At 41.1% G+C, this 26,707-nt stretch overlaps 1 protein-coding gene across 1 annotated transcript in view; it reads right to left on the bottom strand.

The window, feature by feature from the left end:
- Positions 1-26,707, bottom strand: part of MYRFL (myelin regulatory factor like) — a 112,176-nt gene that overhangs the window by 68,817 nt on the left and 16,652 nt on the right. The window contains exon 2 of the mRNA XM_058673764.1: positions 11,865-11,955. Coding sequence (XP_058529747.1) covers positions 11,865-11,955 — 91 coding nt within the window. The remainder of the gene's footprint in view (positions 1-11,864; positions 11,956-26,707) is intronic.

Raw genomic sequence — 26,707 nt, 5'->3', positions numbered from 1 at the left:
TCATGCACCAGGAAAACCATGCTTTCTCCTCAAATGGGTTCATTCTCATTTATCCATTTCCGATTCAGAAGATGAGAGACCACCCATAGATCATGCTCCAGAAAACCACATCCCAACCAGTATGAGCGAATGATGAGGTCTATGCATGGAAGGACACGGGATTCAGAGTGCCACAGACCAGATTACAACACCACAGTACAAGCCAGGGTGAGGATGGATGGAGGCTGAATTCCCAGAAGGAGAAAGGTAAGCACAGAACTGTCTGGGAAGAGTGGAAAGGATGGAGGAAGCCAAGAAAAAGCATCCGACCAAACAGGACTCCATGAAAGCCCTTTATATTGGGGTCACCAGGAGTCTATGCAGAGTTGAGTGGAGATTTGATTAAAAAACAATCAAATCCTTAGATAGGCCTCCTCAACCTGCAGATTTGATAATGATCCTTTCAGTGGTTAAAAAGAGTCCCTCTCCGGAAAAACAGAATGAGAAAACTGGGGTACAGGTTTGCCAGGCACAAGGACCTGGGGAGGGGCTCGAATGAATATTGAAGGATTCAGTGATACTTTAAATGCCAAGGAGCAGGCATTTGGACTAGCTGTCAAGATGCCCAGCTCCTGGATCAGAACAGATGGGCTCCATTCCCAGTTCCAGCTTCCTGTTGGTAGAGACTTTGGGAGGCAGCAGTGCTGGCCTGAGTAACTGAGTAACTGGGCCCATGTGGGAGACATGGTGGGGTTCCCAGCACCCAGCCTCAGCTCTGGCCCACCCCTGGCTGTTGGGAGAACTTAGATCCTGACCACACACCAGGGAAGCCCATATGTAGTTCCTGGCTGCTGGCTTCCACCCAGCCAAGCTTTTGGCTGTTGTGGGCATTTGAGTGATTCTCTTTGTCAATTTATGTATCATTTGTTTGTCTTCCCAGTTTAAATAAATATTAAGAAAATCTAAATGCTGAACTGTGAGATGCTTTCTCAGTCCTGCTTTGCCTGCATCCAACTGAATTTCCTACATTTAAGAATTGGAAATATTGTTCCTAAGAAAAATCAGATGTACTCACAGAGGAATACTTTCCAGTTACCAAGGAAATAGCCTGTCCCTGCCTGATTCCCTCTATAACAAAGTTCATGCTTTGAGAATAACAGCTCAGAATTTCCCAAACAGAAACAATGTAGGAACAGCATTTTCACACAGCTTTCAACATTAAAGACAGAGAGCAACCAACTAGATAAATACAGAATGAGAAAAGGTCGAAAGAGCCCTCTTGTATCTGATATGATTGGGAACCTCTTTGTAAACATGACCCTGCTACAGATAAAAACTCTCAACTCTGCAGAAATTAGATGATCTAGGAGGGCCATTGGAACCAGAAAGAGATGCTATGCTCTGAGTTACCTGTTGACAGCTTTCAGCATGAAGGTTCGTTAAAGTCAGTACCCAGAGAGGCCAACACTCCTCCAGAAACCCAGCCTCTCTGGCTTGAGAAACCAGGAAACAGACTTTGGGTCAAACAACAGATGCTACAAAAAGCAAAAGGACTCTTGGAAGAGGGATGCAGATTCCATGTAGAATGCACAAGTCTCCTGCTCACCCAGAGCCGGCTGTGGGTGGGGCTGGCTGCACACAGCTTAACCAAGGCTAAAGAACTGGGCTGAAATAAGAGTTACGTTCCCAGAGACAGATTTCAAAGTGGCATCTAAGACAGGTAATTGCCTTCTAAAACCAAAGTTTTTATGTTTTTCAGAGGAAGCCTATCCAGAATGCTGCTGCTGTGGATTACTTAGCGGCAATAGGTGGCTGATGTAGCAGTTACATCACCATCTGGGATCCCCACACTTGGCACGTGCAGATCTGAGTGTTGACTACAGACCAAGTAACTCTGCTTCTAATGTCGGGGTTATAATAATGCTGTCCTGGGAGACAGCAGTCACACTTAAGTACCTGAGTCCTTGCCATCCATATGGCAAACGTGAATAGAGATCTGAGCTCCATGCCTGGACCCAGCTCAGCCCCAGCTGTTTCAGGGATGTTGGTAATGAAGTGCTGGGTGGAAGATCTCTCCTATTTTTCTACCACTGTCTCTCTATCCCTCTGTATTTCAAATAAATAAAAATAATACATTTTTAAGCACTTGACTTAAAAGACAGAGATTATAAGAGCAGATTTTTTAAAAAGCAAAACTGAACTGTTATGTTGCCTATAAGAAACACTACACATATAACAACTCATATAAATTGAATGTTAATGGGGAGAAAAAAGTGTACAAGAAGGCAGGTGTAGTTTAATGAATAATAGCTAAACTAGCTTCAAAATAAGAGTAGCTAAAAGAAGGAAGTGCATTCCATAATACAAGAGAGATTTCATTAAGAATGCAAAGAATTTGTAACTGTTTATATAAATATAAATAGAACTTCAAAATTAAAGAAAAATTGGCAGGACTTAAAGGAGATGTAGACAGTTGTACAGTCACACAGCTGGAGATGTAAACATCCTTCTCTCATCAACTCTATAGAGCAAAACAGCGAACAAACAGGTGGAAGAAAAAGTAAGAGATCGTTCAGAGAATGTCTTTGAGAAGAAACTAATGCTCCCAAGAGAAATTTTTCAGTTCTGTTTATAAATTTTCAGGAAGAATGAACATAGTAATAGTCAAAGTCAAGCAAAAAAAACAGAGCAATGGTTCAAGAAAACAGAAACAATAAACATGGCAAACTACATGTGAGCACATGCTGATAATAATGTAAGCTCTGTATATTAGCCTAACTGGAAGTTTTTATACAACTTCATGACACTGGGAGCCTTGGAGTGGGAGTAGAAATAGATGTGAATGTGGCATGAGAAAATCAAGTCTTCCTGGGAGATGATAGGAAGTTCTTCAAAGAAAGGAGTAAAAACAGCAGTATGAAAATATCATTTAGGTAGAAAGTGGGTACAAAGATCTAGATGAATTGAAAAGTGACTGCCACTGAAAATATTGAACTCAGGAGCAGGGAGAGGAAGGGACCTGGAGCGCTGTTCACCCACTGGTGCGTGCCATGTGTGCAGCTCCCTTGAACTTCCTGGTTCTGAGCATCTCACGCTCTGATACTTCTTCAGATAATGCTGCAGCTGGCTGTAGGATCTCACTATTCCACATCTAAGGCTCTAGGTAGTTGTTAGTCACTTGTACAGTAGAGGAACCACTAAATCCAATGTCAGTTAAAACTGAAAATTACAGGTAAGTGGATCAACTCACTCAAGAAATATGGCATAGCAGGTTGTAAACAGGATGGTACACTCCAAGCAGCAGGCAAGACTTCAGGTGCCTGCGCTGAGTGACAAGAGTTCGTGTGCTGGCAGTTCTGAAACGGATGCTTTTAATTTTTAGGTGCCTTCCTTACATCTCACTTTTCTTTCCAAACTTCGCCACAGCTACTTCTCCATTTCATGGTATTTTACACCCTCCCACACGTTGCATTTAAATACTTTGAGAACATTTGTAGTTCTTTTCAGAGAATTTGAGGAAAGAATTACCAATAACAACTTTCAAAACTAAGGCAAATTGTTAAAACAAGAGTGATGATTAGCTTCAAGAAAAATGCAGTTGCTTTGGATTATTTCTGTGCTGTGTACTCCTCCTGGCTCAGGGTCAAGATCCCAACAAGGCAGGTTATACTGCTTTGGCCTTTGTGCTGTGAATTTGCTGATTGTGATTTCCATAAAGTAGACACCAAACACCATGGGTGGTTCTTCTATAATACACATTTACCATGAACTTCTTGAAACCCTTGCTCATGCATGAATATAAAAATTTTGCTCCAAAATAAACTTAACTTTTTAATTAAATTTATACTTTTAAAATTTTTATTTACTTGAAAGTGAGTGTGAGAGAGAGACAGAATCTTCCATTCATTGGTTCACTCCCCAAATGGCTACAATGGGCCAAGCTGAAGCCAGGAGCCTGGAACTCCATATTGGTTTCCCACATGGATGACAGGGGCCCAAGCACTTGGGTTGTCTTCCACTGCTTTCTCAGGTGCATCAGCAGACAGCTGGATAGGAAGCAGAGCAGCCAGGACCTGAACTGGCACTTCTGTTTTGAATTTTGGTGTCATAGTTAATGACTTTACCCTTTGCAACACAATTCTGACTTTTCAGTTCTACTTTTCTATGCACTTTTTGAAGTGCCATCATATATAATCTATGACATCTGCTTGCTGCCTCCAGAAAGCCCAGTACTTCTATCAGACTGTAGCCAGTCAGGTTTGAGTGCCCCTAGCATGTTCAGGACCCAACTAGGCATGAGGTAGGACTGCATACAGTGTTAAGACATAGTACTTAAGGCAGCACCCAAGTAGGAACTCACAATTCACCAATCCAATCCCCAGATTCTCCAATGACTTCCACAGTGCCTTTGCACAGCACCAACTGTCCCTGCTCTGAACTCCACTGCACCTCACAGCAAGCTCAGCTTAGCACAGTGCCTACCTAGCACGAAGCTGGTACCGAATAAATACAAATGACGTTTCACAATTACGTGTGGTAATGAGTGAACTTCACACACAAATTCATATATCAAGAGAGGGCTTTCTTGATCACATAATCTACCACCCTTCCACCTCTTTTTCTTACTCTTATTTGTCTTAATTATATTGAACGGCTTTAGACTCCTTGCCACTACCTTTCTCTTTCCACTCGAGTGACCTGATAGGTAAGCAAGGTCATGCACCATCTACAGAGAATTTTCAAACAATTCCAAAGTCTCAGAAAAGTCAATCTGCTCAGTATTATCACCCCAGGTCACCAATTCCAAGAAGAGCTCACTGGTGCTCTGCCAGGGCAGTTGGTCCCAAACCACTGCCTTTCTTGTCAAGGGTTTCAGCTCTCCTATTCACTGCTGAATTTCATTCTTCAGCTAGAAAAAAAATGGTGTTATTGAAGATACTTCATTTTTCTTATGCATGATTTATCCTCTCACATGGACTTTAACATGTCTTGAGGGCAACCATTTGCCATACTGCTTAAAATGCAATTGGACATCAACATTACAGAGAGAGAAAGAGAAGATTATGTATCCACTTATTCGCTCCCAAAGTGGCCACCAATGACTGAGGCTAAGCCAGACTGAAGCCAGGATCCCAGAGCTCCACCCAGGCCTTTCATGTGGACAGCAGAGCCCCCAAGCACTTGGGCCATCTTCCATTGCTTTCTCAAACACATCAGCAGGCAGCTAAATTGGAATTTCTGCACTGGAACCAGCATTTGCATAGGAGATGAGGCACTCATAGCCAGCTGAACCACAATGCCAGCATCTCCTTGTTCTTTATCTGTCCTTTAGCTTGTCCTTTATGATGCCCCCTTCACCTTTAGCTCCCTCTCTCCAAGCAGCACTCTGTATCTAGATATTTCCCGGGAACCGGCTGGCTGACCTAATGCAATCAGAGAGGACCTCCACCTGCTCCTTCAGGGCAGAGGGCTGCTCTGGATGCCGCCATGTAAGGAAACAAAGGGCTAACAGTAATTTGCAGAACCCCTTTACCTACTCAAGAACTGAGCTCAGACAGAAGAGAAAGAGATTTTTATGGAAAAAATAAGGAAATCCTGAGAAGCATATCCCAAAGCTTGGATATAAGCCCACACCTCCCTGAAGTGGTCCATGGCCAAGTAAGTGTAAGACACACTGTATACCACTGCCCTTTCCCAGCTGGACTTTAGCACATAAAAGCTCTGAGAAGTCCTGTAGCTTGTTCAGTTTGTCTTACGCCAGTGAGTCATAAGCTTAATGATTGATTAGGGAACTCTGAATCTTCTTCCCCCAACCCCAGCATCTCCTAGGATAAGCTCTCATTAAAGCATTTGGGAGAAATCTAATATGCATGTTTAGAAATTCCATTTTTAAAAAATATACTGGAGATCTGAAAATGCACCTGGGAGAAAAAAATATATTGGAGATCTGAAAATGTGTCTAGGAGATTCAAATCGGCTCTCAGCTGTTTTGAAGCCTAATAGTCCCTTCAGATAAAGCATGAGCACTGACATTTTCTAAAAGCATAATTTACAGGCTAGTTGGTAGAGCAATGGCTCAGGATTTTAGCAAATGCAGATCTGAATCTCAGTCCTGCTATCCCAGCCCCCCACCCACCAAAAATGTCTCCCCAGGCTAATGGGACAGACACAACTAACTTACACAAAGAGTCTGGTACTCAGATTCAATGCTTGGAGTAGCTGAACAGTTCGTTCAGGTGTCACAATCACTGTGCCAGCTCCATATCCCTACGGTCATGGACTGGACCTGTGTCTGCTTATTGTCACTCAGACTTTTATTGCAGCTCAAGTTAACTGCATACACCTTAGCATGTTTTTACCAGTAATAACAGGCTATCTGATGATGAGATGTTTTTTAGTGAACCTGCACTCTGACAGTCTCCACAGAATTAAGGTTCAGAGCTTTTCTGAACCACACCTTTGGCTACTTAATTTTAAGTACTTTTAACATACCTCCCTGAGGTTCACATTACTCCACCACATTCCTTAAAATAACGTGGAGAAGAACGGGCAACATGACTTAGATCCAGTAGATGTTAATCCCAGCCCTGCCACTTAATGACCTGTGGATAGTTACATAATCTTGCTGCATCACAGTCTCCTTGTCTGCAAGATAGAGATAATTCTACACTAATTTGGCAGAGCCTTAACAAACGAACTGTATTGCATCAGTTCGTTTATATGGAATCAAATAACTGAATATGTAAACCCCAAAGAGCAATGCCCAATGCTTAGCAAATGCTCCGTAATATTTCTTCTCTATGCCATCTATAATCCAGCTCCCAAAGGCCCTCCTCTCACCGGACAAACCAACCCTAAATCTCCTTTGCGGTGGGGATGTCTGTGGGCAGATATCTTTGGGCCTGCCAGAAGAGTTCCTATTACCCTGGAGTCTTATGAATGTGTGGCAGTTGTCAGACCTCCCAAGTGAGAAGACAGCCCTGGGACTAAGACTGTTCTCCCTCTAAGCAGCTCCAGGCCTTTCTGCTAATCCTAAAGTGTCTCACATGACTAAACAGAACTCTGGGGGAATCAGCTGTGCTTCTCTCAGGAAGACACTGGGGGTGGGGAGAGAACAGGGAAACTTTCAGCAGAAAATGAGCATATAGCAGCTGTTGATAATTCGTACCAGCTGCTTGGATGGAGTTAGAGGTCTGTGATGGGCAGACACAGCAACCAGTGTCTGGGTTCAGCCCATGCAAGCAATGCCTGGAGCTTCAAGCATGGACCCAGACACTCGGCATTGCTTTTCCTCTCTCTATTCTTCTTCTCTCTTACTCTCTGCCAGTCCCTCTCCCTCCCTCTCTCGCTCCCTTTGTGTATGTGTGTGTGTGTGTGTGTGTGTGTGTGTGTGTGTGACCTGCATAATTCCCACTATTCTGTTGGCAAAGATGTCTCTGTGGTCAAACAGCAGGAAGAACCACATACATAAAAGATCCACAAGTCAGCTTCCCCACCACTACTAAGATTCAGGCCTGATTCTACTCTGTTTCCATAGGTAGAGCATGCTAAAGTGGGATCAACCAAAGCCTTAAGGTAATAATGACAGAGGAGGGTTTGTGAGCTTGAAGACAGTACAATAGAAATTATCTGAACAACAAAAATAAGTAAGACTAGGGAAAAAATATAAACAAAAACCCTGGTTGAGCTGCAAGCCTCAGGGACCTGTGTACCTATCAAAAGGCCTAACATCTTATTGTTGGAGACCGGGAAAAAGAATGACACTGGTACAGAAAAACAAATGTGAAAAAATAATTAGTAAAAATTTCCTAGAGATGACAAGAATCAAGATGATGGAATAGGATTAGGACATGTTTAAACAGACGGTGAAATATTAGCCAGTGTGAAGCAGAGAGGACACATTCCAGGCAATAGGAGAGGACAGAACATCAGCAGAGGGGTACCTGGAGACTGACAGACACAGGAAAACAACAAAAACAATGATGTGGTGATACCTTGACTGACACCCCAGCAGCATTTAGTGAGTGATGATCTGATCCCCACCAGCAGCCAGAACTCCACCAACAACCAGGTGGGAAGGGACTTTCACTGGGAGATTGGGAGGTGAACCCAGACAAAGAACTGTCCATTCTGCTGGTCCGTTTGGTTTGACCAGGAGCAGAGATAGGGAAGCAGATCCCAGACAGGCAGTGCAAGAACAGGGTGGATTTCACAGCCCAGTCTGCCCCGTAGAGCCAAATTGGAAACCATTTTGTTTAAGGAGGCAAGGTCTATGGACAGTACTATGCATGCACTGAGCTGGGAGTAAATTCATTTCTGACTCAGTAAACTGCATCAACGTGGCATTCTACAATGCCCAAGACAGGTCTTGGTAGTCCTCAGACCTGACAGCCAGCAGATCAAGAACTCTGGTAGGGGCATGTCAGGTGCCATTTTGTACAGTGTGGCAAACGTTTTAGGACTCCAGGGGAAAACAGTGAATTGCACATGTGCTGAGCTCATGAGAACTCACTAGGTTCACTGGATTGCACTGTGCCTGCAGGAAAATAATACTGATTATGGCATTGTATGACTCAAAATAGGTCTGTATGGCCCTGAGACCTAATGGCCAACAGGTTCTGGCAAGATCAGCACCAACAGCAATCTAGCTATATAGGACACCTGGTGTCTCCCTAATCCTGGGACCTGTTCCAACTGGAAGTGGGAGAAAGGTTGTGCAGCCTCAGCATGGTATCATAGGAGGTGGAGATTGGTGAGCCAGGAGTTGGGGGTATGGAGTTCTTTGTGGAAATCTAACATAAGAACCCAGACCTGGAACTTGCTGGAGGGAGTGGCACAAGTGGCCTGCAAACAGCCATGTACCCACTGAAAAGAAGAGTAAAGTTGATAAATATCTAACTAGGTTAATAAAAAGAAAGAGAGAGAGGAAAATCAGAAACAAATCATCAATATAAAGAACAAAAAAACAGAATATCACTACAGTCTTCAGAGATTAAATAAGTAATCAAGAAGTCTGTGAAAAAACTCTTTGGCCATAAATTTGACAACTGAGATGACATAGGCTTATCCTCTGAGATACAAGGAAGCTACCAACATTCACTTAAGTAGAAAGAAATAACATTAATAGTCCTTAATCTGCTAAGTAAGTTTAATTTATAATTAAGAACTTCCTAACAGGCAAACTACAGGCACAGTGGTTTGACTACAGAATTCTACCAAAGCGTTTTTGTTTGTTTGTTTGTTTGTTTAGGAAGAAATAAGCTCAATTCCATAATTTTCATTGAGAGACTTCAAGAGTAGGGAATGCTTTCTAATTTATTTTAGGAGGCTATAATTACCTTGATATCAAAGCCTGAAAAATTCAGTTTAAGAAGACTTCAAACCAGTATTTTCATGAAAATAGATGTAAAATCCTCAAAACAAATTTTAGCAAATTAATTTTCATTTCATGTGAAATGGAGAGAGAGAGAGACTCTTCACTCTTCTAAGTCCCTCAATGCCTGTAACACAGTTCGTCCAAGCCAAATGCGGTAGCCTAGAAATCAATTTGGGTCTTTCACCTAAGTACATGAGCAGTGCGGGATGGACCAAAACCTTGGCAACCTGCACCCATGTGGGAGACCTGGAAGAAGCTCCTATCTCCTGGCTTTGGATCAGTTCAGCTCTGGACATTGCGATCATTTGGAAAACGAAGCAGTGGATGAAAGCTCTTTCTCTCTCTCTCCCCTTCTCTGTAAATCTGTCTTTACAATAAAAACAAGTAATTTTATTTTTAAAATTAAAGAAAACAAAAAAGGTCTACATAATTGGAGAGGTATAGCCCTATTCATGGATTGGAAAACCCAATTTTGTTAGGATGACAATTCTCCCCCCAAAAATCTCTAGGCATAATAAATGCTGAGCAAATTCCAGCAGGATTGCCTAGAGGTCAACAAGTTGATTCTCATATTTATGTGGGAACTCAAAAGAGCCAGAATAGCCAAATAATTTTGAAAAAGAAAAAAATTTGGAGAACTTACACTGTATTACTTTAAGACTTATGAAAACGTACAATAATCAAGACAGTATAGTATTGACAAAATGAAAAGGCACACAGATGAATGGAACAATAACATTCTAGACACAGACTCACATAAATCCTGTCAACTCCTTTTTTTACAGTAGTATAAAGGCAATTCACTGCAGAAAGGCTATCCAAATAATCATTCTAGAATAATTAGACATTCTTTTACAAAAAAAAATGATTTTGACCTGTATCTCAAACCTTGTATAAAAACTAATTCAAAATGTATCCTAAGTCTAAAAGTAAAATGTAAAACCCTAAGACTTTCAGGGAAAAAGGTGAAAATTTCTGGGGACTTTGTATTACACAAAGTTTGTGTTTTTACTATAAAGCACGTAAAATAAAATCCACAAGTTCCACACCATCAAAAGTAAAACTTTTACTTTGAGAAACATACTGAGACGAGAATGGAAACATAAGTTAGGGACTGGGAGAAATATCCACTAATCATATATCTGACAAAGCCCTTGTATCCAAGGTACTTAAGCATTTTTTCAAAACCAGTGATAACAAAATAATTCTAATATTTTTAAAATGGCAAATTATTATATATATGAATGGCAAAGAAGCACATGAAATGATGCCCAAATTCATTCATCATTAGAAAAATGCAAATTAAAATGTCATGTAACACCACTATAAAACTTTTAGAATGCCTATAATAAAATTTTAAAATTTGTCATGGAGAAAAGCAATTTAATCTTTATCTAGTGGTAATATAAAATGATGTGATCATTCTAGAAAATTTAATAATTTCTGCAATTAAACTTACAATATGATCCAGAGGTCCATATCTTAAGTATTTATCCCAGAGAAGTTAAATTATTCATTACACAAAAAATCTATACATGGATATTTATGAAGACATTATTCATAATACCTACAAATGAAAATGTCTAAATATTGTCAAGCAGGTAAACAGATAAATTGTGTTATAACAACTCAAAAGAGTCTTTCTCAGCAAAAAAAAAAAGGTATGAACTATTGACCAAAGACATTCTGCCAAATGAAATATGTCAGAATCAAAAGGCTATCCTGTTTTATTCATGTGATCTTCTGGAAGAAACAAGACTGTGCGGAGTAAGAACAGGTCAGTGGTTAGTGGGGATTATGGGCAAGTGTTTGGGTCAGGTTCACCATAAATGAGTGGCATAAGGGACATGTTCAGGTGAGAGGACTGTATGTATCCTAACCATGGTTGGCTATAGAACTCTAGGGACCATCAGCATTTGTAGAACCATACACAGTAAAAACCTAATTCCACTGAATGTGAGGGAAGAAGTAAAAGTGAAGCTGAAGTAGCTATGTTAATATCTGAAATTAAGACCAGAAATCAACAAAATTCAATATAGAAAAACAATATATTTAGCCTGATTCTTTGAAAAGGTTTGATAAGCCTCCAGCCAAATTGATCAAGAGAAAACAGAGATTACTGGTACAAGAATAACAAAAGCATCTTAACTATATATCTTTCAATTGTTAAAAAGCATAAGGAAATATGAAAAGCTTATGCCAGCGAATTTGACAATTTAGGTAAATGAACAAACTCCTTGAAAGACATGATTGTCTAAGGGGGCAGCCACCAATAATTGACAACCTGAAGAGTCCCACATATTTTAAAGGCATTGAATTTATGGTAGGAGGGAGGCAGAGCAAGGAAGACTTCCCACAAAGGAAACCCTGGGCCTAGATGGCTTCGCCAGTGAAATTTGCCCAAGATATATAATAGAAGCTTCCTGGCTTATCTGATTATTCACTTAAACTATTACTTAATTATCCAACTTCAGAACATCAAATGGAAAACAACCTTCTCATTACTTACAGAGCCCCCAGATCAAAATCGTTGCCCAAGAACTCCTCCAGCAGACTGGTATCCAGGGCAGGGTTTTCCAGAGTGCTGTTGGCTGCCTGGGCTGCAAAAGCAAAGGGAAAATCTTGAAAACCATGAGGATTTCAGAACAACCAACAACTGAAACATTCGACAAACTCTCACTCCAGCGTATCAAAGCAAGTAAATGTCACAATGCTTTTGCTGAGAGAGTGGTCATTCTCACATGCTTTTTCACTCATATATGTTCTTCAGAAATCTCCTTGGATGTTACATTCTTCCAGCAAGTCCATGACTTGTTAAGCTGCCCCTTCTTGTGTGCTTGCATAGACCTGTAATCATTTCCTTGTCCACTATTAGAGCTGTTTCTTTTGCATGTCTTTTGTTATCCATCATATATAGATAGATATAAATCTGTCTACTTACCTGTCATCTATCTCTCAAATATTTAACCCTTTCTTGTTGTACTTCAAGGATTCATAGCATGAAACAAGCAAACAGTAAATGTGCATTGGTTGGATTAAAAGAAGGAAAGAAAGATGAACAGATGGATGGATGGATAGATGGTTGGTGTGTTAGACAAATTATTTCCAATTATGCTCAGCAAGATTTTGATCTTATTTGGATTTTTGTCAGAGTTCACAAAATGTAGCACAATAGTGCAGTTCTTTTTCTTGGTTTACAAAATTGTGCTGGGTTCTTTCTAATTATAATAAATATTGTTAAAATTTTAAAAGAATACAAGTTATAGGGTCATATTATAGAGAAGACAGTTATCTCTATTTGTGGGTAATATCCTTTTATACCTAAAAAACTCAAGGCAAACAAGTGAAAAAAAATTAGAAATGGCCAGAAAATAAATGGGGAAGTTGGTTGAAATTAAATATGAAGTGGTAGGTGTTGTGTGACATCTGCTTAAGTTACAACCTGGGACACAGGAATGCCATATAGGAGTGCTGGTTCAAGTTGTAGCAAGTATTGGATCCAGCTTCCTGCTCACGTGTCTGGAAGGCAGTAGATGACAGCTCAAGTGCTTGGGCCCCTGCCACCCATGGGAAAATCCAGCAGAGTTCTTGGCTCTGGCTGCAATTTGGCTCAGCCTTGACCATTATGGGCATTTGGAGAGTGAATCAGTGAATGGAAAATCTCTCTTCTCTGTTTCTGCCTCTTGCTGTCACTCAGTCTTTCAAATAAAACAATAAATAAGCAAGTAAGTATGAAAACAGGCCAGGTAACAATGGCCTTGTGAATCATGACTTAATAATTTTAATAGTATCCATTTAATAACATCTAGAAACATAGAAAAGGAAGAAAATCATGTTATATGTGTAAAGTCATCATAACATCAATGCCAAAATCTGAAAGGCAGGAAATCCATAGAGAAAAGTACAGACTGACATTTGTGAATATATATACCTGAACCCTGAACACATGTTGTGAAAATTCAATATTAAGATTTTATCATCAAGGAAGACAAAGATAATTCAATATAAGAATTCATGCATCGGGCCCGGTGGCATGGCCTAGCGGCTTAAGTCCTTGCCTTGAACGCCCTGGGATTCCATATGGGCGCCAGTTCTAATCCCAGCAGCTCCACTTCCCATCCAGCTCCCTGCTTGTGGCCTGGGAAAGCAGTCGAGGACAGCCCAAAGCTTTGGGACCCTGCACCTGCGTGGGAGACCTGGAAGAGGTTCCAGGTTCCCGGCTTTGGATCGGCACAGCACCGGCCATTGAGCTCACTTGGGGAGTGAATCATCGAATGGAAGATCTTCCTCTTTGTTTCTCCTCCTCTCTGTATATCTGACTTTGCAATAAAATAAATAAATCTTTAAAAAAAATAGATATTCATACGTAAATAGCTATAAAGAAAATGTAATCCAAAAAGATATCATATATAAAAGGAATATAATTCCTAGGGATAAGCTTAATAAAATAAAAGGAAAAGTTTTTAAATTATGATATAAGCAAAAGATGAACAAATGCAGAAAATAATTTGTATTAAAAAGAAATAATACTATAAAAACTTCAACACTCCTAAATTAACCTGTTCAATACAGCCACAATAAAATTTTCTTGTCTGAAAGAACAATCATGTGGAAATGTCCCAGAGAATAAAAATAACAACCCTCTAAAGCATATTTATCAATAAAATGTACAAAACATAATACAAATTTTATGTTGCAGCAACAAACCAATCTTTCAAATAAAGTCCAAAAAAACCAAATTTATAAAAACTTAGTTTACGATAAATATATCATTTCATGCCAATGATAAAGGGAAAGTTTATACACCAGAAGCTATTACATCAAAATGAATTCATAGATGTATAGAAGATTCACATAAAGCATTTTATTACCAGCAGCATACATTTGTAGATTTTGGAAGGATATAAGGATTCTCAAACCCTGTTGGACACATACACAAAAAAGTCTACATATTTGACCACCTCTAAGGTTTTGGATTAATAAATCTTGAATCAAAACCTCTTAACGATTACCTATACTCTCCCTAGAAAAGATCCGGGCAAAGATCATAGCTGTCAAATTCATTGATGTAACCTCATCATCTTGCCCTTTCCTGGTTTGGAATTGACCACAGAATGAATGAATGTCTTCCCTAGAGAGGATTCAACTGATGACCCATCAATGAAGTGCAGGCATAACTAGGACATGTGACCACTACTCCATGTGCTCTCCTTTATCCCACCCTCTCTGCTCAGGCGATTACACTAGCATCCCAACAACAAAGGTGTGTGACATCTGCGTTTCTTTCACAGCTCTGTGCCCAACCCTTCATTTTATCACAATATTTTGAGAGTCATGAGAGCCTTTCAACCACACAATTCCCAAACAACTGTAAGGGAGAACCTCCTCTACAATTATCCCACTGCAGATGCTGTTTACCACTATCAAGAATCACTATCTGGAACCTTATATCCAAAGGTTAAACTAAGGAGAGCAGGGGAGTTAGTTTTGCTGCAATCAATTGCCCAGGATTGAAAAAAAAAGGGAGGGGGTTTCTCAAGTTCACCATTGAGAAGGGTGACAAGGATACTGCTTATGGGAGTATTATCTTTGGGAATTCCCAATCCTCATTTTCTGTGACACACTTTGTTGTCTAAAATGCTTTCCTTTTCTAGGGGACTATAATGTTCACATGCATAGATTCTGAAACTATTATTTTTGGTGTTTGCCAACAATGACAAGCCCTTTTCTTTCATCTTACTAAAACTTGAAACAAATGCTACATAATGTAATGAAGGCTTAATGAATTTTGTGGGGGCTTGCCAAGGACAATCTATTTATACGGTACTTCAACCCTCTATCTCACATTCCAATATTCCTTGTGTTTCATGTTCACTCTTTAAAAATAATTTGGAGGCCTTTTCTTTCTCTGTGTTCCAGAACTGTGAAAATAGTGGAGAAGTATAATCAACTATACTTTGAGACATGGGCCAAAAGGGAAATGGGGAGACACAGCCCAAGTGTCTTCTAGGCTTACAGGAGAAAGAGATACCTAAAAGTCACAGGGGTCAGAAATGGCCTCGCAAGAGAGCTTAGACTTGAGCTAGACTTTGAAGAAAGGAGAAAACAGTAATACAATGAACAGGAAAAGGTACATTTTCTCTTTTATTTATTCAATCAATATTTATTAGGCACCCACCACATTAGGAGAAAATCAGACATGTATCAGATATGAGGGAAATAGATAAATTGGACCTTGAGGTAGTGATAAAAATAAAACAGGGTGGCATGAGAAACGCTAGCAAAGAGAAGCTCCTTTCAATTTGGAGCCTCTCTCAGAAAGAAAGCAGCCCCACAAAGCTCAAGGCAGAGCTCACCAGGCAGGGATGGCAACAGCAAGAGCCTAGGTTGACTGGACTGCACTGGACCTGTGTGAGAAAAAGATCATTCCTTTGCGGCCACAACACAGGTGTGTAGGGACAGAAGAGGTAGTCAGAGCAATGGCGGGGGGTAACCTCTGGAAATGGCATGATAAACTCTACATGGCATTCCAGTTGTATTGTGGGAAAGGATTAGGAAAAGGCAGACCCATTCAAAGAACAGGAAAAGGCAGACCCATTCAAACATCAGTCCAGTTGCCCAGGGACTCAGAATTTGGAGTTCTTCATCTAGCCAGACAAAAAGACAAGCACTTTCATTGCATGACCTCATGTAATCTTCCTTCCAGCCCTGGGATGCAGACATCCCCTACTTGTGCAGGTGAACTAGCTTGCCCAGCACCCCAGAGCTTGCAAGTGGCATGAAAGGAAGCCAACCTCAGCCTGCCTTAACACTTGAGCTTGCTCTCACTTCCACCCAAATTGTTCCCACCCCAGTTATTGCCACCAGCAGTCAGGGCTCCTCCACATCCCCTGACGATGCCAGACAACTGCAGGAGAATGGCCTTGCTTCTACTGCTTCACTGGGCTTTGGACAAGCCAACTGTTAAGACAAGCAGATGGAGGGGAAAATTTGTTTAGTTTCCCACTGAAGCCCCAGCTGGTCTTCCATCTGCTTTAAACAGACCTCCCCCCATGCACTCATGTGTGCGTGCATACACACACACCATTCCCCAGAAAGAAATGAGAGAAGCTCACAGATGTTAAGAACTGACTGATGCATCACTTTCATCACACACCAACCCCCACCAGCCCCAGGTAGGTGGGTCACAAATTCTGACAGCTCCATGACATACCCCATTCAACATCTAAACAAACAAGGACAGGATCTTTGTAGTAGCTTCTTTCTCTAGGACTCCAAAAATGACATTTGTGCTTTCCACACCCAAAAGGAATTAGTCAACAAGATAAATCCACAGTGTCAGATTAGGTTGTTTCCAGAGTTTATACACTCATACAGCACTCTCCAGTGGCTTTTAAAATAAATCTCATGCTTTAAAAAATAATCACTTTACTCTAATTGTCCCAAAAACTTGTTTCTAACGCCATAACTAGAAGAGTGCAGACATGGGCATTTCCTTTCCTATCAGGAAAGCAGACTTTCATATCTGGATTCCATCGTTTTCTAGCTATTTCCTTGTACTTGGGAAGGGCTGCCACTATCCTACTGACACGAGAAGAAGCATTGCCCAACCTGCCTGCAAGAATCAGACGGGCTGCCCCTTCATTGCTCTTATGCAGGCAGCCTCTTACCCTGGTCCTCTACCTCCAGTTCCAGGCACAAAGCCAGCTACAGGGCAGTGATCTGACCAGCTCTTCTTGGCCTTAGACAGAAAAGGGAGAAGCACTTGGTTATGAAGCCCAACACATTAAGGGGTACCACGGAGAAATCCAATTTACATCCACAGAGTCTAATAGTCAATATACCAAAGTACTTTAAAAGTTCTTGGAAAATGTAATTATATTTATCTTCTGTGCATTTAAAAAAAACCATATGTAGTTAGCACAGGCTTTCCATAACAAGCATTTTCTATCAACTTTTTAAAAAAAAAATGTCTTTTTATTGGAAAAACAAAGAAACAGACAGATATATTCAGCCAAGCAGAGATTATCCATCTCCTGATTCACTCCTCCAATACCTAAGGGCCAGGAGCCCAGATCTCAACCCAGGTCACCTACATGGGACCCAAGTACTTGAGCTGTCAACTGCTCTAGCCATCACCAGCTATTTGCGGTTACTTGCATTAGCCGGCATCAAGAATGAGGAGCTAAATAAGGACTTGAAACCAGAAATTCCAATATGGAATGTAAGGACTGCAAGGAAGTGCTTTAATCACTTCACCCAACACCACTGTCCTCCGTGAAGTTCCTGAAGTTCTCTCATATGTGTGCCTCAGGGGCTTCTCCAAGGATGTAAGCAAGACAGGGGCAGCAAAGACCTTCCTGCCCGTCCTCCCAACCTCCTCCACCCACTTGCCCATGCACCACCCAGTTCTCTATAAAAACCTCCCTTATTTGTATCTGATAAATCCCCCTCCCACATCACTTGCCACAAACCTGAAGTACCCTGTTCCTTTCTTTTTTTTTTTTTTTAAGATTTATTATTATTGGAAAGCCGGATATACAGAGAGGAGGAGAGAGAGAGGAAGATCCTCCATCCGATGATTCACTCCCCAAGTGAGCTGCAACGGCCGGTGCGTGCTGATCCGAAGCCGGGAACCTGGAACCTCTTCCGGGTCTCCCACGCGGGTGCAGGGTCCCAATGCATTGGGCTGTCCTCGACTGCTTTCCCAGGCCACAAGCAGGGATCTGGATGGGAAGTGGAGCCGCCGGGACTAGAGCCGGCGCCCATATGGGATCCCGGGGCTTTCAAGGCGAGGACCCTAGCCGCCAGGCCACGCCGCCGGCCTCCCTGTTCCTTTCTTTATTCTTTCGTGCTTTGAGCTACAGGACAAACACAGAGCAGTCAGACAACAGATATGATGATGTGATGCAATTGTTATTGTTCTAGCCGTTAGAAAAGAGTCTAAAAAGCAACAAGGATCTCCCAAATTGATGCCTTTTGGGTCTAAACACAGTTTTCCCTGCAAAGTGTTCATGAGAAAATAGAGCAGAAGTGGTAATAGATATTACAGAGTCAGAGGAGAAGAAAAGGAAATGGTGGGGAGGATGAGAAACAAAATATTCCCCATCTCTCAATTGCTAAGGATACTTTTGAAAATCCACTGAAAATAGAGGAGGATCTAAAATCTAATGTCAATGTTTAGTCACACTCCACTCACAGGCAGTTGAGCAAGGATGGCACTGGCCCACAGACATTCCTAATCTATTAACTGAAAATTTCCTCAACCTACTTATTTATACATTTATATAATGTCTACTTTGTGCCCAGACATAAAATCACAAACAAGCTCACAATCCCATGAGAGGAAAGAGAACATTGATTATGGCTGGAGCTGAAGCTGGTAGTGCATCAGCTTAAACTACTGTTGCAATACCAACATTCAAAACTGGGGTGTCTGAGTTTCCAGCTGCCACGTTTCTGATCCATTTTCCTGCCAATGCATCTGTGACAATAGCAGAGGATGATTCAAATGCTTTGGCACCTGCCATCTATGTGAAAGATTTAAACAGAGTTCCTGGTACCAGGCTTTAATGTAACCCAGCCCTGGGTGTTTAGAAAGTGAAGCAGCAGATAGATGTCTCTTACTTCCTTCCTTTTTTCTTCCTTCCTTCCTTAATTCCTTACTTCCTTCCTTCCTGTCTCCCTCACTCCCTTCCCTCTTCCTTATCTATCTCCATCCCTTTCTCTGTGTGTATATAACTCCCTGTCATTCTATCTCTCAAATAAATAAATAAACAGTCTTCAAAAAAAAAAGAAAGAAAAGAAACTAAGTCAGTGCAAGACGTCAGATGTTCTGATGAATGTGTGCTTGGAGACCTTGGAGATTGTGGGGGCTCTTCTAGAGTGAGCCATGAGTTTCCTGCAGTTAACATGAAGCCTTTCTAAGAATAAGTAAGGTTTTCAAAGGGAAAAGAAACGGTAAACATTTTAGGAACCGAGAAGAGCATATGGAAATGAACTCAATAGTTAGCAGCAGGACTCCTGTGGAAATGTGCCAACTGTCTGGCTGTAGCCTGGAGGCAAAGATGAGCATGGTGGAGACTGGGAGCAGCAGCCCTCAATAACCCCATGTACTGCTGCAGAACAGAGAAGATTATCAATGGAATGGAATAGAAATCCCAGAAGGGAGCCCAAATATGTACAACCAACTTATCTTCAATGATAGAACTGAAAATAATTGAGGGGAAAAGTCTGGTCTCTTAAATGCTGTTGGGACAATTGGATAGCAGCCTGCAAAAGTAAGAATCAAGACCCCCGCCTGTCGTCTTATACAAAAACCAGTTCTAAATGGATCAAAGACCTAAATCTACACCCAAAAACTATCAAACAATTAAAGGAAAAAACATAGGAAGTACTGTCCAAGAAAAAAGGAATTGGGAAAGACTTTTTAAGAAAAAATCACCAAATGCACAGGCAGGTCAAAGCCAAAATAAACAAATGGGACTGCATCAAACTAAAAAGCTTCTATGCAGCAAAGGAGACAATCAACAGAGTGAAGAAGCAACCAACGGAATGGGAAAAGTTTTTTGCACACTACACAACTGATAGGGAACTTACAAAGGATTTACAAAGAGCTTCAGAAACTCAGCAATAGCAAAGCAAACAACCCTGTGAAGAAATGGGCAAAGGAAATGAACACTTTTCAAAAGAACAAATTCAAATGGCTAATAGATGAAGAAAAAATGCTCAGGAAAATGCAAATGCAAACCATATTGAGGTTCCACCTAACCAGGGAGTCTGGCCTACATTCAGAACTCTACTGACAACACCTGTTGGCTGAATGTGGGAAGAAAGGTACCCTCCTTCACTGTTGGTGGGAGTGTAGGCTAGTACAACAACAATGGAAGTCAGTATGGTGGGTGCGAAGAGAACTGAAAATTGACCTGCTTTATGACCCTGCTATACCCCTTCTGGGAACATATCCAAAGGAAATGAAATCTGCATATGAGAAAGGCATCTGTAATCCTATATTTACAGCACCACAATCTACAATAATAAAGAAATGGAAACAACTCAGATGCCTGTCCAAAGAGAAGTGGGTAAAGAAACTGTGGTACATCTATTCCATGGAACACTACTCAGTCATTAAAAAGAATGATATTTTCCCATTTGCAACAAAATGGTCCCAAAACTGGGGATCGTTATCCTCAAAGAAACAAGTCATTCCCACAGACAAATACCATATGTTCTCTCTGATATAAGGCAACCTTCATGTAAAATATAATGCCAAAAGCCCTTTCAACATTGTTTTTGCCATCTCTGAGGTGTTTTGACATTTTTATTTTCATTCATTCAAAAACAGTTTTTGTTTCTCTTACTAATTTCCTCACTGGCTCATAGATCACAAAATAGCATCATTTGCTTGAAGAATGTCTTTAATTTTCCTTTTCATTTCTTCAGCAACACATTTGTCATTCAGTAGCATGTTATTTAACTTCATGTTGTTGTAAATGTTCTATTTTTCTTTGTTATTGATTTGCTTTATGGCTTTTCATTTTAAGGGATGTATAGTACCTGTGTAGTAGAGACTACTACATACAGATGTGAGGATACAATGCAGTGTGCATCTCTGTTTCCAGGTCAAAGATGGACTCTCAACAAAACTGATGAATGTATCTTGACAATAGGATGCCGGACTCTCTGTCGTTTTCCATGCCAACAATGTCAGGATACACTTAAACAGCAGAATGATGGACTTATTACTGATTGTGAAGGACTAGACTATAGTAATGACATGGGAGAAATTGGGGACAGGATAAGGGAAAGCATGGAGCCTATAGAACTGTATCATGGAATAATAAATAAATACATTTTAAACAATTGTTGTCCTAAATAAGGGGAAACATGAGGTATTTGTCTTTCTGTGTTTGGCTTAATTCACTCAACATGAAGTCCTGCAGTTGCAACTATTGTGATTTAAATGATATAATTTATTTTTTATAGCTGAGTAATATTTGCATATATATTATATGCTACATATAAATGTATATACACATTTTTATCCATTCATCTCACAATAGACACCTTGGTTAATTCTATATTTTAGTTATTATAAATACAGCTGCTATAAGTGAAGGTAACTATTCATGCCTTTTGGGTATATATTCAGCATTGGAATTGCTAGATCATATGGCAAGTCCATCTCTAGCTTCTTAATAAATGGTCATACTAAATTAAAAAAATAGATAAAATAAATGGTCAAACTGTTTTCCACAAGGGCTGCACTAATTTACATTCCCAACAGCAACCATGCCAGCATGTATTACCCTCTGCCTTTTGGATAATAGCCATTCTGACACAGGAAAGGCAATACCTTATTGTGGTTTTGATTTACATTTCCTTACTGGCTAGTGATGTAGAGAATTTTTTCATGTATTTGCTGACTATTTGCATTTCTTTTCAGAGCTGTCTATTGAGGTCCTTTGACCACCTCTGAACTAGATTGGCTTGGAGTTGTTACTGTTGTTATTCTGAGTATTTTGAGCTGCTGGTATATTCTGGATATTAATCCTTTGTTGAATATGTAGTTTGCAAAATAGTAGTTAAGGATCCTGGTGCTACAGTTATGTCTGGGCTAAAATCTTAGTTGAGATACTTCTCATCCATGTAACTTTGGGCAAATTATTTAGCCTCTCAGTATTTCAGTTTCCTCACCTATAAGAAGCAGCTAGTAAAAACAACTACCTCGGCGATTTGTGAAAACTACGATCACGGATTATAAATGCTCAATGCAAATTCCAGGTCAGGAAAAGACAAAGGGTAACCCTTGGTCTTCACATCAGTTGCTACATTCAGGGAATTCACAGAAGTAAAGAAAAAAACCGGCATAAAAACAGGACACTAATATGATGTGACAGTGGAGATGGTACACATGTGACAATACACATGATACAATGAGTCACATACATGACTCAACAGGAACAAAAGGATGCATGGAAGCCTCTAGGGGCAGAAGAGGCAGCAGCAATAGACCCTGGGAGAGATAATGTCCTAAGACTCTGGCTGGTGCAGACACACATATAGACACTCAAGAATGTGGAAGTATGTGCAGCAGTGTGTGCTGGAGTCACTTTGCACAAGCCTCTGCTCAACTCTTCCCAACTTCACATTCAATGACATCATACTTTGAAATCAGCCACACTGAGAATATTTACCCTGTAGAAAACAAGCACAGCAAATCAAGGCTGCTTTGTTTTAGCCCCAAGAACTAGATATTGAACCTTTACCAGCACATCATTGTATGGGAGGTTAGACTGCTAAATTTTGTGACTGATTGCTGGGAATCTAGGCAATTCCTCATCTTAATCATGTGATGCCAGGAGATAGGAAAGATGTGTGAGTTGGATGAGCAGCCTAGGAGGGAGCAATGCAAGCCTGTCTTCTCTTTCTGCACTCCACATATAAGCATTTCCCACACCCATCCTGAACTGAACTGAGCAAATAAAATAAATGAGACTGATTTACAAATAGTTCAGTGTCGGGCCCGGCGGCATGGCCTAGTGGCTTAAGTCCTCGCCTTGAAAGCCCTGGGATCCCATATGGGCGCTGGTTCTAATACCGGCGGCTCCACTTCCCATCCAGCTCCCTGCTTGTGGCCTGGGAAAGCAGTGGAGGACAACCCAATGCATTGGGACACTGCACCTGCATGGGAGACCCGGAGGAGGTTCCAGGTTCCCGGCTTTGGATCGGCGCGCACCGGCCCGTGGTGGCTCACTTGGGGAGTGAATCATCGGATGGAAGATCTTCCTCTCTGTCTCTCCTCCTCTCTCTGTATATCTGGCTGTAATAAAAATGAATAAATCTTTAAAAAAAAAAAACAAATAGTTCAGTGTCTAGCAAGTCATAACTTTTGAAAGGAAACCTTAGTGAGCTTGTATGACCACAGCTACCCCTACAGGAGTTCAGGGGTCCTCTGTCTCAATCCAATATGTGTGCTCTGGAACAACCTTGCTTTCTGCAGAAAAGAAAGTGGGTTGGGAACAGTTACAGAAAGTTAACAGAAATAATAACATTGCTTCAGAAATCTAACAGGCATGATAAATCATTATTAGTACCATTAAGGAGTTCAGCATATACATGCACTTGTCCTTACACAAAGCATGTTGGTTGAGATTGTGGAAGTTGTCAGGTGCTGAACTGTGATGAGAAGGCAGAGGGAGCAGACAATTGGAATTATGATAACTGGTTTACATCAGTCTCAGTCTGACCAAAAGTACTGGGTCAGAGTCTCTCCTTCCTGGGTTCATAGACTCCTCCTCCATCTAAACCCATCGGGTCTCTGTTAGCTGAAAAGGGGTGGGTTGGGTGTGTCTGGAGATGGTATGTACCATATGTGACTTCAAGATGTGGATCTGTTTCTGCAACATTGATTGTATTACAATTCCACAGGAATGCGTCACTGGTTGCTTTTTTACAACTTGCCAGTCACTCAGGGTAAATAATCACTGCTGATTGGCTTAGCATTGTTGGAAAGCTGCCCCTGTGTATTGTAATTTCTTCATGGATAATCACAACTTTGTTGTGATTCCAAGTTAGAAGGGAAAAATTATCTACTGCAACAGGCAACCTCTATTTTGGCAAAAGTATGTTCGTGTCTGCACTAGGAGATTCTTAAGTTCACACTTCTCAATTTGCATCAGTGACTTGAAGCATGAGTTTAAAAAGATTCTCTCATCTTCCTGAGTGTCTGGGAATCTATTTTTCTTGGAAACTTACATCTGAGTCTCCTCCCAGCCCTGGAAGGTGAAGATTAAAGTTTTCTGTTTCACTCACTTTCTCCTTAATAACATGCATTTTTGTTAATATACACAAGGAGTAAATAAAACACCAGTAGAGAAATAGAACATCATGCATAACAATCCATAACTTTAACCAGAGAAGATAAATCTTGGAACCAGCAGTGGTTTTTAAAATATGAATTTATTTGTGTGGAAAGAGAGAGAAAGAGAAGATAGCACTCTCCTATCCACTGGTTCATTCTCCAAATGTTCATAATTGTCAGAGCTGGGTCAAACTGAAGCCAGGAGCCAGAAACTCCATCTGGCTTTCCCACAGATGACAGATCCAGCCACTTAAGCCATCACTATTGCCTCCGAGGGTGTCCAATAGCAGGATGCTGGAATTGGGAGCACAGCCAGAACTCAGACGAACCACTTCATGATGGGATGGGGTCCTCCAAGCGGTATCTTAATTGCTAGGCCAGAGGTCCACCCCAGTCAAGTTTTTTGTTTTGTTTTAATGACATAGGAGTCAGTAAAGGAACTTCATTGATTTTATGTACAAGATTCTGAAGAATTATTGTTCTAATTTAAACTACTAGAAAGTCTAGTTTTTCCAAAAGTTAAACAGAATAGCAAGCAGGAAAAGGCAGAGAAGAAAGAGAAGGAACATGAGGAGGAGGAAGAAAGGAAAAATCTTTTCCAAAGAAATACAGCAAAAGCAGACTCCACCCACAGCCTCACCAGGTGGGTTGGGCTGCCCTGGAATGCAGTATTGAATATTCAAGAATTTTCCCTCCGGACTATGCCGCTTGGCACAAGTTCAGGAAAATGGAACAAGAAAACTGCCCACCTGGCACTCTCAGGAATGTCTGTTCTATTCCAGAAATGCCTCCCTGTCCTGCCAAGCCAGAACAGTCTATGCAAGCACTGAATCAGGGCTTAGTCTTCAGCCAGTTGTTGGTGTGAGGAATAAAAAAGGTAATCCAGGTATTCCTGGTAGAAACCCAAGCTTCTAGATTTTTACTTATTAACTGAACAGCTCTGTTTCTACGCTGCTCCATGCCATTTCTTAGGCACCAAGGCCATGAAAATGAATGAGGCATAGTTCTTCTTTACAGGAACAGACACCAAAAACAGCAATTACAGGCTTTGGAAGGTCAGATGAAAAATACTATGGATATACATAGGGAGTCCTTCAGGGAATGAGGCCAAAGGCAAGACCTGGCATGGACAACATTTAAACTAGTGCACAAGGGAAGGAAGGCTGTGTGCCAGGAGCAGGGGAGCCCCAAATGATCCAAATATAAGAAAAGCAGGAGACGTGGGAGCTGCAGGTCAGGCCAACCTGAGTGAAACTTCAGTTTTACTAACTTTTCTGGGCCTAGTTCCTCATCTGAACAGAGAAGCATTCGCTGCTCAGAGAATGGCTAACAGACTGAATGACTATGGTGGCAAATATCAACCTATTTCCGTGCATTGGTGCACAGCAAACTGCATCTCTGTTTGCTTCTCTGTGCCCCATTTTTCCGAGAAGACAAGACTCAGAACAAAGAATGAATGGCTGAATTCAAGGAAGAGTGCTTTCATCCAAGCAGGGGATTAGGTGAAGGCTTAAGAGACAGGAATTTGCTAACTCTGTTCTGCAGCAGAATGGAGTTGAGGACCAGCGAAGTTCTTGAGGATCAGTGGCCAGCTGGTGAGAAATTACACAATGGCTAAGGGCAGAGGAGAAAGAAGAGGATAGAAGGGGGAGGTTTTTTCCAAAGATGAGCCATATTTACAGGAGTTATTTTTCTGACACCTAGACAGAGATTGTGAAATAAGCCAACACATGCCTTTACTGGCTTGTTCCTTTGAGAAAGCACAGTGGGGACAGAAGCAAAGAGCGCAGCGAATGAGCACCTGACACGGTGGTTCCCATGTAAGAGTGCTTGGGCTTGAGTCCTGGCTCTGCATCTTGACTCCATCTTTTACTAACATACATGCTGCAAGGCAGCAGGTGACAGTCCAGATATTTGAGTCTCTGAAGTCTACACTGGAGATCTGGATTGAGATCCAGGGTTTTGGCTTCTTCCTGGCCCAGCCCTGACTCTTATCAATAGTGAAACAATGGATGGAAGGTCTCTGTACCTCTCCCTCTCTCTCTCTCTTTTTCTCCCTGTCCCTCTCTTTTTCTCTTCCTTTATGCAAACAAAAAACAAATATTTTAATTTTCTAAAAATTAAATGGTAAGAATATTGGACTTAGAAGACAGGTATGCCACCAACTTATCAACTTATTAGATCTGTCAATTCTTCAAGGCTCTATCTTTCAATGCATAAAGCACCTTCTTCTTAGAATCATGCAAGAGGTTAATGAGTTGATGAAATGAAAGAGTTTGGAATATGGAAGAGTAAAGAGGAAAATGGGCACGGGCATTGTGATGCAGTTGGTTAAGCTGCCCCCTAATGACACTGGTATCTCACAGAAGAGTGTGGGTTTGAGTCTCAGCTGCTCCCCTTCTAATCCAGATCCCTGCTAATGTGCCCAGGAAAACAGTGTAGAGCGGCTCAAGTATTTGGGTCCCTGCTACCCATGTAAGAGACTACAA

The sequence above is a fragment of the Ochotona princeps genome, chromosome 15 (assembly GCF_030435755.1).
Source record: "Ochotona princeps isolate mOchPri1 chromosome 15, mOchPri1.hap1, whole genome shotgun sequence".
Lineage (NCBI taxonomy): Eukaryota > Metazoa > Chordata > Mammalia > Lagomorpha > Ochotonidae > Ochotona > Ochotona princeps.
The sequence above is the reverse complement of the archived record's forward strand: the minus strand, read 5'-3'. Positions and strand labels throughout refer to the sequence as shown.